Raw genomic sequence first — 12683 nt, forward strand, 5'->3', positions numbered from 1 at the left:
ACCTGAGGTTGAGCTTCTTATTGGCAGAAGGTTTTAGTGTCATTATGTTGTTATGCTATAGCTACACTGGATTGTCCCTGTGAAACACAGCAGTCGTAGGATAATAACTGGCTGGTTAAGAAAAGCCAGTGGCTTACTTGTGACACAGAAATAGCAGAAACTGTCAGAGGTTTCTCTTACATCCAGCCCTTCAATTAATGGTTTTATCCAAATTAGCATAATTGATTAGAAGTCACAGCTTGGCAAGACTCAGACAAGAGATAGATAATGAATAAGAGTGGCTGTATTTATCTTAGCAGAGCTCAGCAGTCAAGGCTATTTGTATTTCAGTATTCCTGCAGCTCTGCTCCTGGAATATTTTGATGGTGTGCCAAATCATGCAGCTGGACAAATACCGTCACTTTGATTACTGTTGGGAATCTTTGAACACAGAGAACAAACTAAAGAACAGTGTGTTTTGTGTTCAATTTCCTGCTGTTCTGTGATAGCGGTTAGATTCTGGTAAGGACTGAAAATCATAACTTTTGTTACCTGAATCTGACTATGCTCCTGAATTAAGCGTGTAATTTCTTTTCTCTTGCTGGATTTGTGACTTTTTTTTAGCAATATTATGCTTTTATTTCAAACAAGTGGCTAATTTTTAATACATCATCCTTAACCTCTCTTTTTTTTTTTTAGCATTGATATTGTACAAGATGGACAATAATTGTGTGTCCCTTTGCTTGGCTAACTTAAAAGTAAAAGTTTTCTCACCTTAAAAATATGAATAAAGTAATTCTATTTTTTTAACAAGTCTAGAGATGATGAATTAAGATTGTTTTCAGCAAACTTATTTATGGTGGTTCTTCAGGTGTATGAGCAGGAGCAAAATGTTTCTTTCAGGTATGATCTGGGCAGTGGCAGTAATTTTGATTGCTCAGAGCAAAAAAAGAATTGCCAATCTTCCAAACGGTTCTGCACACCAAAGAGACCAGAATAGGAGTGTACCTATATTCAAATGATTTCTTGTCTTCATGAGTACAGGCAGTATAGAAAGGATTGATTGATCTCTTACTCAGCATGCTTTTTTATCTCACATTGAGATTCAAAGGGACCAAAAAATTGAAAAAAAAAAAATCACTTAATCTGTTGTCTCACTCACCTAATCATCTCCAGTGCAATAAAGCTAATGCTAATTTCAGCTTATTCCTTTCAGTTCCATGAGGTTATGTGGGGAATACAGCTTTGTGCATTTCATACTTGGAAAACTATATATTTATGGTTAAGTGTGGAAATGGTAGAGCTTATTCAGGAAGGGGTTGTAGGTTGTCAGACTCAGAACCTGGAAAGATAAAATCTGCTGTAAATATATGCATAATTTGTGTCCTGCATGGAGATGTATTGCAGAAAAAATAAACTTAAGTTGCAAGTGCATAATATTCAATCATGCTGCATAGTGCCATGGGAGGTCTTCAGCATTATTGTATTTTTTTTCCATTATTTTCCAGTTTTATTCAGTCTAGTGCTACCCTTATTTGGAGTACTAGGCACTCAGTCTGGTAGGTTATTCTTCCTGTTTATTATGTTTCATGATTCAGAAATAACAGAATAACACATTTTAAATTACAATATGTTACAAGCAACCAGATTAGAAATTGCTTCAGATGTTGAGAATAAAATTGTTCTAAGTTGTTTTTTGTAATTAATTAGCGAAGTTTTGCACTGAATTCCTCCGTTGCCAACTTCTCTTGGGAAGAAACAGATTGCGAGATTTTAAACATACTTATGAGGGTTTCTTACACTTAATAGCATCCTCTACTAGTGCTGCATTTCCAGAATGTGGTAGTGTTATTTACAAGGTATTTTGTTATTGTTTCAAACTAGAAGTAAATTCAGAGGCAATTTGTAGTTGGTGCAGAGCATTTATTTCTGGTGTGCCTGCCTTAGTTTTTGCTATTTTCAACATATCCTAGCAGAGCACTTCCAGATGAGCCAGGTATTCTGGAGTGTCTGGGCATGGGTACATACAGGTTTGTGTGTTTTCACACAGTTTATTTGTATCTAGTATTTGCTGCTGATTTAGGGCTGTTTCTCCTTATTTCAGTGAATGTGGGGGTTTGTATCCAAATGCTATATAGTTTTTGGGATGGTGCTAGTCTCAGAGGTGTTCTGTAATAAAGCCCCTTTAAAATAACACTTTTAAAATTAAAGTTACAACGTGAGGAAGATTTAACATGGAGAGAAGGCACTGTATTTGCTGACACAAAAATAGTATTAATGCATGTAAGGTGCTCTGAAAATGCATGACTCTTTTCATGACCCTTTATGGTTTAGCACTTTGGAATAATTTAGAAAAACATGTTCTTTTAAAAATATGTTTTACTAGCTTGTTCAGATATAACTTAAAAAGCTGTTTTAAAAGGCATGCATCCAGAGACATGCACACAATGAATTCAAAGTGTCAATGTTTCAGGGAATCTAAATTATTTTCAGAATTTCAGAAATTGAGAAGGGATAAGTGGAAGGAGAAAATGTTGGGCTGGTGCCAAGCGATAGCTCGTAACCCTCACAGACTTCCAAACAGCACAAGAACACCTGAGGTCTCAGGTGATGCTTCACATAACTCTACTTTGGTGAGTGAAAAGTTGCATTTTGTGACAGTGGCATGCTCAGAACTTGAGAGGTGTTAAATTTATTTTTAAAATTGTACTGTTTGCCATTGCTTGCGTTTCCTCCATGTGTGAAACCCTTTGATATAACATCTGTTTGCTCTTTCAGTTTGCTTTTTTTTGGTCTCTTATGTACTGCATGGTTCATTCTGACTTGCATGATTTGTCTATAAACCAGTATTGATGTTTTGTGAGTGGTGAAGTGTTTAAGCAGGAGATGACTGACTATGGGTCACTTAGATTCTTTGTGATCCTAATCAGTGCAATGGCATTTGGTCTCTGATGAATACAGCTGGACATAATCTGAAAGCACCTCATTTACTCTTTGTTCCTGCCTGTAACAGGAACAAAGTGTCATGTGCCTAAACTTGTGTCAGACAGCTGGATTTTAAAATTATCTTCATATATTAAACATGGTGTTGCAAGAGATGGTTGAGTTTCTGCATGCAAAGCTATTGATAGTAGATGTTCAGGCAATATAAAGTTGACAGTTTACATGGTGGAGTTAAAATGTATCATGTGAAACTGAATAAAGTGACTCATTGATAAGAATTTTAATCCTGCAGTTTTTGTTCATTGAAATAAAGCCACTTACATCAGTAGACCTGGCCAGGTGAGTAAGAACTGGTACTTGTATGTAAAGGCTTCTAACTGCACTGTCTCTAAGAGGAAAAATTGTCTACTTGTCTGCTTGTTTTAATTCAACTGACATTTTCAGGCTACAGCAAGACTGAATATTTGAAATATATCCAGTTCAATATGCCTGTTCCAATTTCATTAATGAGTATTAGATAGGCACTGTATTTCCCTATCCTAAGAAACAGGAGTGATCAGGAAATACTGCCCTGCAGTTCTTGAAACATGGACAGGGTGACAGCTAAGCTAAAAGGTGAATAATTGTTCCTAACCACTGAAGAAATGTGCTGGTCCAAATGAAGAGACGTTGGTCTGCTTGAAAGAAAGTTTTGGTGAAATAAAGCCCCTAATTAATGTGGCAAAATTATCATGTTCAGTAGTAAATTGTATAGAACGTAAGTTTCTGCTATAAAAGAGAACACAAAAAGACAGCAGTAAAAGCTGCAAAGTTTATAGTTTTATATATATATTGTAGAATATTGTTATAGCTCGCTTTCCTCTAGAATACTTTACTTTCAGAGAAATAAAGGAAATTAAAAATCAATGATTCCATTAAAAAAGATGCCAAGTATATTATCTCCACATTTAATTACTACTGCTATTTTATTTTTAAATTTTATTTAATTGCTTTTACTATTTAGCTATTAATAGTAACAGGAGGTAGCTATTAAGGAATTGAGATTTGTGGAAATTTGCATATTTTGATTTCTGCTTGACTGCTAGTCAACATTTAATTTGTTTTGATATTCATGAGATAAGCATTCCAATCTACCAGATGGGATTTAGAACTGATAAAATGGAAATACAGTTCAGAACTGGTGAATCCATAGACTTAGCATCTTTTAACCCTATTAATATTAAAACTTGTTCAAAAATAAGCTTGCATGTAGACTGAAGTGTGTGAGAAAGCCAGAAAAATAAACTACTGAGGACAATACTGTGTGTCATTAATATCGTGATTGGCTGTAGAACAATAATCCTCACAACAGGAAATAAAACAGTAATGTCTCTTGAGGCCTGCCAAGCTTTCCTTTTCATTTTCTTTGCTTCCCACTCTCTTAACCATGACTTTTTCTATCCCTCACATCTGAAGAAAATTATATTCAGTATAAGCTTTTGCTGGCAATATCTTTCCAACTTGCAGGATTTTGACTGAAAATCCTTTTTTCACTTGTGAACATTTTTAATCTGAAATTTTGTTTGAAATCAATTTTGATTTTGCTTAGTAGTTATTACCTTTTCAATATTGAAAAATTTTCTGGCTGGTCTTGTGTGAAGATACAGAGTTTAGTGCTGGAAACGGAAAAATAATGTAACAGCAGAATATAAAGAATATAGCAAATTGTTCTAAGTGTACCAAGCCACTTCCAATGAGCTATTCAAGCCCCTTCTTTCCAATTAAACTTCATTTTTCAGTGCATTACAGCTCCTCTGTGGACCTGATTCCCTCAGTATGGGTTTTTTTGGTGAGTCTTGTGCCCATGTGAGTCTATGTCATGAAGAGACAGCTTTTTGCTTCCTTATTCTGTAGGTGACAAGTCTGGGTTTGGAAGGAAGCAAAGTGGAATGTAGACTGCATCTTTTTTTGACCTCTGCCATATGCTTTTGTGTACACTTCTGATGCAGCAGAATGTCTTCTTCATTTCAGAATTTCAGCTAAGGTATTGAAAAATACTTTCCATTTAAAACTAAACCTCAAAGTGGGCATTTCACAATGCCACTTTTCCGAGGGAAAATGATCTGGAAATGGCAGGCAATTCTCATTAATTTTTTCACAGAATCCTAGAATACCAGGATGGAAGCAATCTCAAGTATCATCTGGTCCAACCTTTCTTGGCATAAGCACCATACAGACAAGATGGCACAGCACCATGTCCTGCTCAGTCTTAAAAATATCCAGTGTTGGGGAATCCAGCACCTTACCTTTGGGGATTATTTCAATGGCTCATTGTCCTCATTGCAGAACACTTTCCTCTTGTGTCTAATCAGAGTGTGCCCAACTTGTACCAACTTGTACAAGTAAATACTTTACTTGTATTTTGCTTCTAGCTCCTTGTAAAAGTCCATTTACAAGTCCATTTATGGAAAAGTCCATAAAAGGAGTCCATTTCCTTTGTAGCCACCCTTGAAATGCTGGAATGTGATGATAATGTATATCTCTCCTAAGCTTTCCTTTCTCAACGCTGAACAAACCCAGTTCTCTCAGCCTTTCCCTGTGTGGCAGGAATTCCATTCCCAGTCCACTTTTATGGAAAGAAATATTTTTCTCTCTGTGAAAAACAGAAGGGAGCTTGCAGAGTGGGAAGCAGGTTATGATCATTAAGAAATTGCTTTTTTCATTAACCAAGTAAATGGAACACTGAATAGCACTGGAGAAAAAATACAGAAGAATTAAGCTTATGAAAACACTGGAATGTATTTAAAGAATTTAATAAAAGTTGCACCATTTCATTTTATTTGATGTTAAGATGTTCTAGCTTCATCCAAATCAAATAAATTCTGAAATATTTTAGCAGAATTCAACTAAGGCATCTTGGAAACATTTTTCTGTTACTGTTGTCAACTTAATTATAATAATACTCCCAAGCTTTATCACCTTAGTCTACTTCAGCTGAAGTTTAAAACCTTGCATTCAGTTTTAGATGGCACTCTAGCTTCTTGATTCTGAGCACACCTTGAAAATTTTGAATCATTCTGTCATCAAAGGAGGCATAAGTTCTGAAAAAATACTGTTTAATAGTGTAGGTTGTAGATTTGGGGGCTTGTATTGATAGTTTCAGATTCGCAGTGAGTAACTTTTTTTTTATATTTAAAACAATTTCATATAGTTATTTAACTTGCTGTAGTAGAACATAAACCTGGAATTGACTTTGCTTCTCTGATAGCTAGAGATCATCTCTTTATCAAGCTGAATTTATTATCCATTTGTTTCTGTATACATTGTTTCTAAACTTTGAAGAGCCATCCTTTGTAATGTTCATCATATTTTGAGATACCTGTAATACAACATTCCCTTTTTGTCATAGTTTCCATATTCCTATGTGTATCTTAAAAGGTCTTGTTTATTCCTGCTCCAGTTTGAACAGGAATGACCAGTTATGCACAGTATTCCAGATCAAGCTTTCTGTTCCTAACAATTGTAACATTATTGCCTGTCCAGTAGCACATTTATCATACTGCATAGATTTAGCATCACTTTAGTGATACTTTTTTGTAGCTTCTATATTAGTTTTGAGATCAAACCTCTAGACTATGTTGAATTAGAATACGTGAAAACTGTATAAATTCAAATTATTAATGTTCTTCTTTCTATTCACCAGGCAATATGCCAACTCATCTCTTTTCCATTTTTCCCTTTCTCTGATGTCTCTAAAATTGGGGAAAGAACAGTAATGTTTTTTCCTTTATTTGGAAAGAATCTAGATCTTGAATACTCATAATTTTATGCAGTAGTATTTGCCAGGTTTTTGTCTTCTGAAAAGATAATGGATATAATTGAAAATAAGAAATTTAAAATTATTTCTTCATTAATCACTTTGTGCTGACAGTATCTATTTATACTGTGATTCTGTAAGCACATGTATATGAGGTGGGTTTAAATGATTTTGATGGGACTATGTAAATATGAATTAACATTGATTAAGCAATTTGCCTAGAAGCAGTTCTGTGTCCAACTGTTTTTGCAGAATGCCTAGTGTTTCTCTGGGTCCTAGTTCAAAATCTGAGCATTATTATAATCTATGTTCCCAATTGTTATTTGCAGCCTCTTCTGCATAGGGCATGGGCTGGTCCTTAATTCAGTACATCATGTGAAACACACGGAACTAATGGCACAAGAGCATGTACTTAGTGCTGAATTGTAGCCATTAGTATAAACTTCTTTTCCCTGTTGTATTCCCAACCAGAATTGTAGGTGAATATCTGTGGAACTATAGTCAGGTGAGTAACTAGGTAATTTGTGTTTCTGTATGCAAATGAAATTTAGAAGTCATGTAGAAGTCATGACAAATGATCAAGCATCTGATTTAACTCTAAGGAAGGATTTCTTTTTATGTGAGGAAATGATGCCATCTGCTTCTCCAAGAGAAAGTAAAATGTGATAATGAATGATCTGTTTGACATAGGTAGATCCCATGTTGCCACATCTGATTTTGACTAAGCAAACTAACTTTGACTAAGTAGACAACAGTCATTCTGAAATATAATTAAACAAACAAGGAAAAGTGGGGGCTTTGTGGGGGATTTTGCTGTTCACCCTGACAGCTCAGCACCCCACAGCTGCTTTCTCACTTGATCAGTGGGATGGGGAAGAGAAGCAGAGTGGAAAGATGAGAAAGATAAGAGGGTTGAGGTAAAGACAGTTTAATAGGCAAGGCAAAAGCCACACATGAAAGCAAAGTAAGGAATTTATCTATCCCTTGCTTCCTGTGGACAGTCAGGTGTTCAGCCATCTCCAGGAAAGCTGGGCTCCATCATGTGTAATGGTTATTTGGGAAGAAAAATACCACTCTGAATGTTTCTGCTTCCTCCTCCTCCTCCTTTCAGATTTATATGCTGAGCATGACACCACAGAACATGATTTATCCCTTTGGTCAGTTGGGATCATTTGGCTATGTCCCCTCCCAACTCCTTGTGCAACCCCAGTCTCCTCGCTGGTAGGGTGAGGTGAGGAGCAGAAATGTTCTTGGATGTAAGCCTTGCTTAGCAAAAACTGAAACAACCGTGAGTTACTAACACTGTTTCCTGCAAAAACTGAAAGTGTAGCCCCATGCGAGCTGCGATGATGAAATTTCACTCTATTCCAGCCAAAACCAGTAGAGGTTCTCCTCCAATGATGATAAAGTGAGTATCTGGGATTTAACTGTAAATTTTTGCTAACTATGTGAGATTCTAATAGGGTAAGAATGATTTATCACTAGATGATCTTTAAAGGTCCCATCTAGCCCTAACCATTCCTTGTATCTGGGATCTTTATCTAAACACCCAAACTTAATTTCAGAATAAGAAAGAGTTCTTCATCTGAGTTTGAAGTGTTTAGCTGCCTGATTTTCATCAAGATAATGTAATTCCTTGAAAATCTTGTGAAATAGGGTACATCTAAGTTTCCTTTTATACTGCAAGCCTTGAACTGTTAATCTGACAGAGAGTGATGGGATGTTTAAGATCTGTATTTTAATTTGTTATAAGAAAACAACGTAATTTAAAACTCAAAAACTAGATGTGAGAAAAGAGTAATTATCTAAGAATATGGAGTTGTTTTCTTCTGAATTATCATCTTATTTCTATAACTATTAAGGAGATTTTATGAATAAGGCTGCAAAACCAGCTAGGAAATCCACAATACCATATCTACAAAGGTCTCTATAAACTGATTTAAAAAATATAGTAGTAACATTAATATAATAGCCAAACAATGTGTACATGTGAGTAAAACTGTGGAGGAGGGATTATGCAGAGAAATGTAATTTTAAAAGGTGTAGAATTGTTCACCAGTATAATAAATTATATGATTTCCCTAAGTATCTGTTCATGGTAAAGTTATGAAAATTGCTCCTTGTACTGTAGGTGTTCCACATCCTTCTGCGCAGTGCAGCATGCTGCCCAGCAGGGCAGTTGTTTTAACAATGTATTGCTTTACAATTTACAGGATCAGCCTAAGCTGGCAGTGGCCTCAGGAGCCATGGCACCCCAGGCCAATCTTGTTGATTTTCCTTATATTTAAACCAATTAGCAGTTGTAACCTTGGTTACCGTCACCTTCTACGTTCTCACCGTGAATGTGATAGTGAGGATGTAAAGTTGTTAAGAGCTCATTTATGCTCCTTATCTATGCATACATAAACAATTAGAGCAGGGTAGATGTAGGCAAAATTTTTTGGGTAAGTTTCCACCAGTGTCACTTCATTATTTATGAGTGACAAAGATATGGTCAAGTTTTTACATATTTGAACGGTGATTTCAATTAGACTTCCCCTATGGCAGGCTTAAAATGACAATCCTCACTTAAAGAATTTTCATTTTGCCTTTTCTAACCAAAAACAGAGGCTACATAGAAAATTAATAGTATTTTGAATTTGTATGCACAAAAATAACTTTAATATTGGAGGAAAAAAGAAAAGCTTATCTGAATGCTGGATTCAATAATGCAGTAAAGTTGAAATATTTTCATTATCATTATTAATATTATTGTTATTATACTGCTATGTTTTATTTGGCTTTATAACTCAAATTATATTTCAGGTTTTTTAGCTGTTAGGTTTCTGCATTTATTATCAGTGAAATTTGCAATAGAATATTTTTCTCTAGATAAAATTACTATAAAAAGACATTGACATAAAATGTGTTAAATGTCTCTGTCACTGTTTGAATAGGTTGTATTCAACTCTTTATTTTCCCCAGAATATTTCATGCGTCTAGTGTCTCACAGCAACATGTGCCCACAAAATTGCTTCAAATCTATTTCATATAAATTATTCATAATTTGTTTCCTTTTTGTATAATTGAAGCTGTCATTAATTTTTCACCTGGGGAAAAGGAGTGTTCATTTCAATGTAGAATTTAACACCTATTAATTTTTTAGCTTGAGGATGAGAGCTATGTCTGATTACATTAGGCTGTTTCCCATAACTTTTGACTGAAAGTTCAATAAATTATTTATCTAGAAATTTTTCATATGTTCATAAAAATCTTATATTTGAAGTATGTAAAACTTCAGGTTATGTGATGTAGTGTTACAGATATTGAAACAAGAGGGAATTGCCAGATGACCATTTAGTTTCTATCTGGCAAAAGAGTTCTTGAAAATGAGAAAATCAGACAGGGCCAAGTAATTAACCTAAGTTTTTTATAAGGTGAAATTGAGTTATTCTCATTCTAGCTCAGTGAAGCCTTCGGTCCCATCATTAAGTGAGCACACACACCATAGTGGGGAAGTCAAGATGAGAGGAAGCATCAGAGTTATTGCCATTATTGCCAGAGTAATACCAGCAAGGAAAGCTATGAAAGCATATAACGTTAGAAAAAAAAAAGGAAAAAAGTTGGTGGTGGAAGATGATAATGCACTTTATCCTGTTAAAAATCTCAAGGTAACACTTAAATTAAAGTGCAAGTTTATTTATACTCCCATTCCTCAGGTTCCCTAGTATTTTTATGATATTTTGCTGTCCCATACCACTTGAATTAAAAGATCCAGCAACGGCTTAAGGATAAGCTCTCTACTGTGCTGACTACTGCAGTTTGTGTAATTCAATGCTGTAAACAGAAATATGTATGCATAATTTGTTTAAATAATCTATACTGATACCATTTGCAGGCTTGAAAATATGCAAATGTGAATACGTGCATCTAAGTTTGTGTAGTGTGTATATATATGTGTGTGTATTTCAAACCTGCTAGTTTAAATTTTACCTAATCATTTAAGTTTCTGCAACAGGATTCATTCTCACTCTGAAGTGGTTTGCAAAGTAACGATTGCTGCAAAATATATTCTTAAGAGGAAAATAGGGTTGTACGTGCACACCTAGAAGCCATTTCCTGCATTCATATCAGTACAGAAGTTTTGTTACAGACAGGGGTGAAAGAAGAAGAAAGTTGCACAACTATAGGGAGCTGTGTATCTCCCTAGATGCATCCCTGATGTATTCCTCTGCTTTGCCCTCCTCAGTAAAAGTCTTCCCGATGCTGAATTGGTTAGGTGTTGGTTTTGTGTCCTAGAGGCTGCACAGTGCAGCACGGCTCTGCAGCTGCGCTCCCACTGCTGTGCCCGAGCCTCGTGGTTCCATTTCAGCACACATTCAGCAGCTCTGTGCTCCAGCTCTGTGCTTTCCTGCAGATAATGAGCCTGCACATGTCAGGGCCCTCATGTGAGCACCTAGCCTGGCTGGGGACAGCCTGAGTCCTCAGGGCAGCTCTCCGTCCTTCTTCCTTTTATCGCATAGAGGTGTCTGTAGCACAGAAGATTAAGTAGGGCCTCTTGAAATCTGCAACTTGTGGGATTTCCCTTTCTTTGTGATTTTGATGGAGAACTGAGGTGGAATAGGGTCTGGGGAGATATCATACCTTCAAATAAAATATAACCTTTATGAGCAGATTCTTCCAAAAGTCTGGTCTGGAAAATCTCTGGAATCGAATGTCCCTGTTTTGTATTGTCAGTGTCACTGAACACTTGCCATTCCAGCTGGAATTGTGGTGTTCCTTTTAAACAAAAAACGGCAACAGAGAGTGCAGGAGAGGAAAGGAATCATGATTATTGTGTAGGTTAAAGCATTGACATCTGTTGTATGTAACTTCCATGTAACTTTGTCAAAGTAATTTCTGCTATATTATTTCATCCTCATTAATATGAACTAATGAACGCTTGAGATGAAATTTCACTTAAAATAGTAAGGTGCTTCAATCCTCTAGAGACAAAGGTGTTAGACTTATCCTGGTTGATAGTGGAAGGATTTAATAACTTTGGATAATTAACACAAGGAAGGAGGAGAAAATATAGCAAAGACCTAGTTTTTTTTTTCTCAAGATGAATCAACAGACAGGCTTCAGTTTAGTGTTTGATCCACAGGAGATAGAGATAGCTGGATGAACCAGGCACCCTGCTGCATTTTCAGAGGTGTTCAAATATTTGTCTTAGAAATGCCAGTCCTATCAATTTCATTAACATGGCTATGTGGTCAGAGAAGGCTGTATGTGGATGCTGACCATAATCACTTGTGTTGACTCTGCTGACTGAGAAAAAACTGCTTGTGACCTTGTTAGGCTAATTACCTCTGGGGTTAATCTGTTATTCCCTCCCCCTGGCCCTTGCATAAAGTATGAGATGGGAGTAACAGGATAAGGTTAAGAAGGGGAAATTTAACTGAAGGTGAAGACCATAATCTTGGCAATAACATGACTTAGGCTGCTGTGTGATTTTATGTTAGGGGTTACATAAATCCCATGTCTGTGGTACTTGAAATTTGGAATGGAAATGGAAATATTTGCTATGACGTTTCTGTTAGCTTTTTTCTGTCTCTGATTTTCTGTCCATGTAGGTTTTTTCCCTCTTTCTAAAGGAAGTATTTTCCTCTTTCTGAAGGAAATATTTGCTAGGATACTAAACAGTAGTCCTAGAAAGATTTTGGTTTTGTTTTAAGATTAGGATTCTAAACTGTGTATGTAAAAATCACATTAAAATGTCTTTTTTTGAAAAGGTAGTTGGCTATAAAATATTTGAATTGAAAATGACAGATTATGTCCTTTTTCTATGAACTTTTATTCCTTCCACAGAAATTAATTTGGTAGCTTGTAGAAATTTTGCCTCCCTTTCTTTCCCTAAAAGAGGAAAAGAAAAAAAGTTAAAAAAAGAAAAAAAGTTAAAAAAAGGGGAAAAAAAAGATCAAAAATGTGAAGGAACAAATGCTAA

At 35.7% G+C, this 12683-nt stretch overlaps 1 protein-coding gene across 2 annotated transcripts in view; it reads left to right on the top strand.

Moving 5' to 3' along the window:
- The window catches only part of MARCHF1 (membrane associated ring-CH-type finger 1), a 224797-nt gene that overhangs the window by 137701 nt on the left and 74413 nt on the right, over positions 1–12683 (top strand). For both annotated transcript variants that reach the window (XM_054295491.1, XM_054295489.1), the window contains one exon: positions 2473–2612. In XM_054295491.1, the coding sequence (XP_054151466.1) occupies positions 2511–2612 (102 nt within the window). In that variant the 5' untranslated portion in view covers positions 2473–2510. The remainder of the gene's footprint in view (positions 1–2472; positions 2613–12683) is intronic.

This window comes from Melozone crissalis, unplaced genomic scaffold (assembly GCF_028551555.1).
Source record: "Melozone crissalis strain CALT ecotype California unplaced genomic scaffold, PUWL_Pcris_2 ptg000006l_1, whole genome shotgun sequence".
Classification (NCBI taxonomy): Eukaryota; Metazoa; Chordata; class Aves; order Passeriformes; family Passerellidae; genus Melozone; species Melozone crissalis.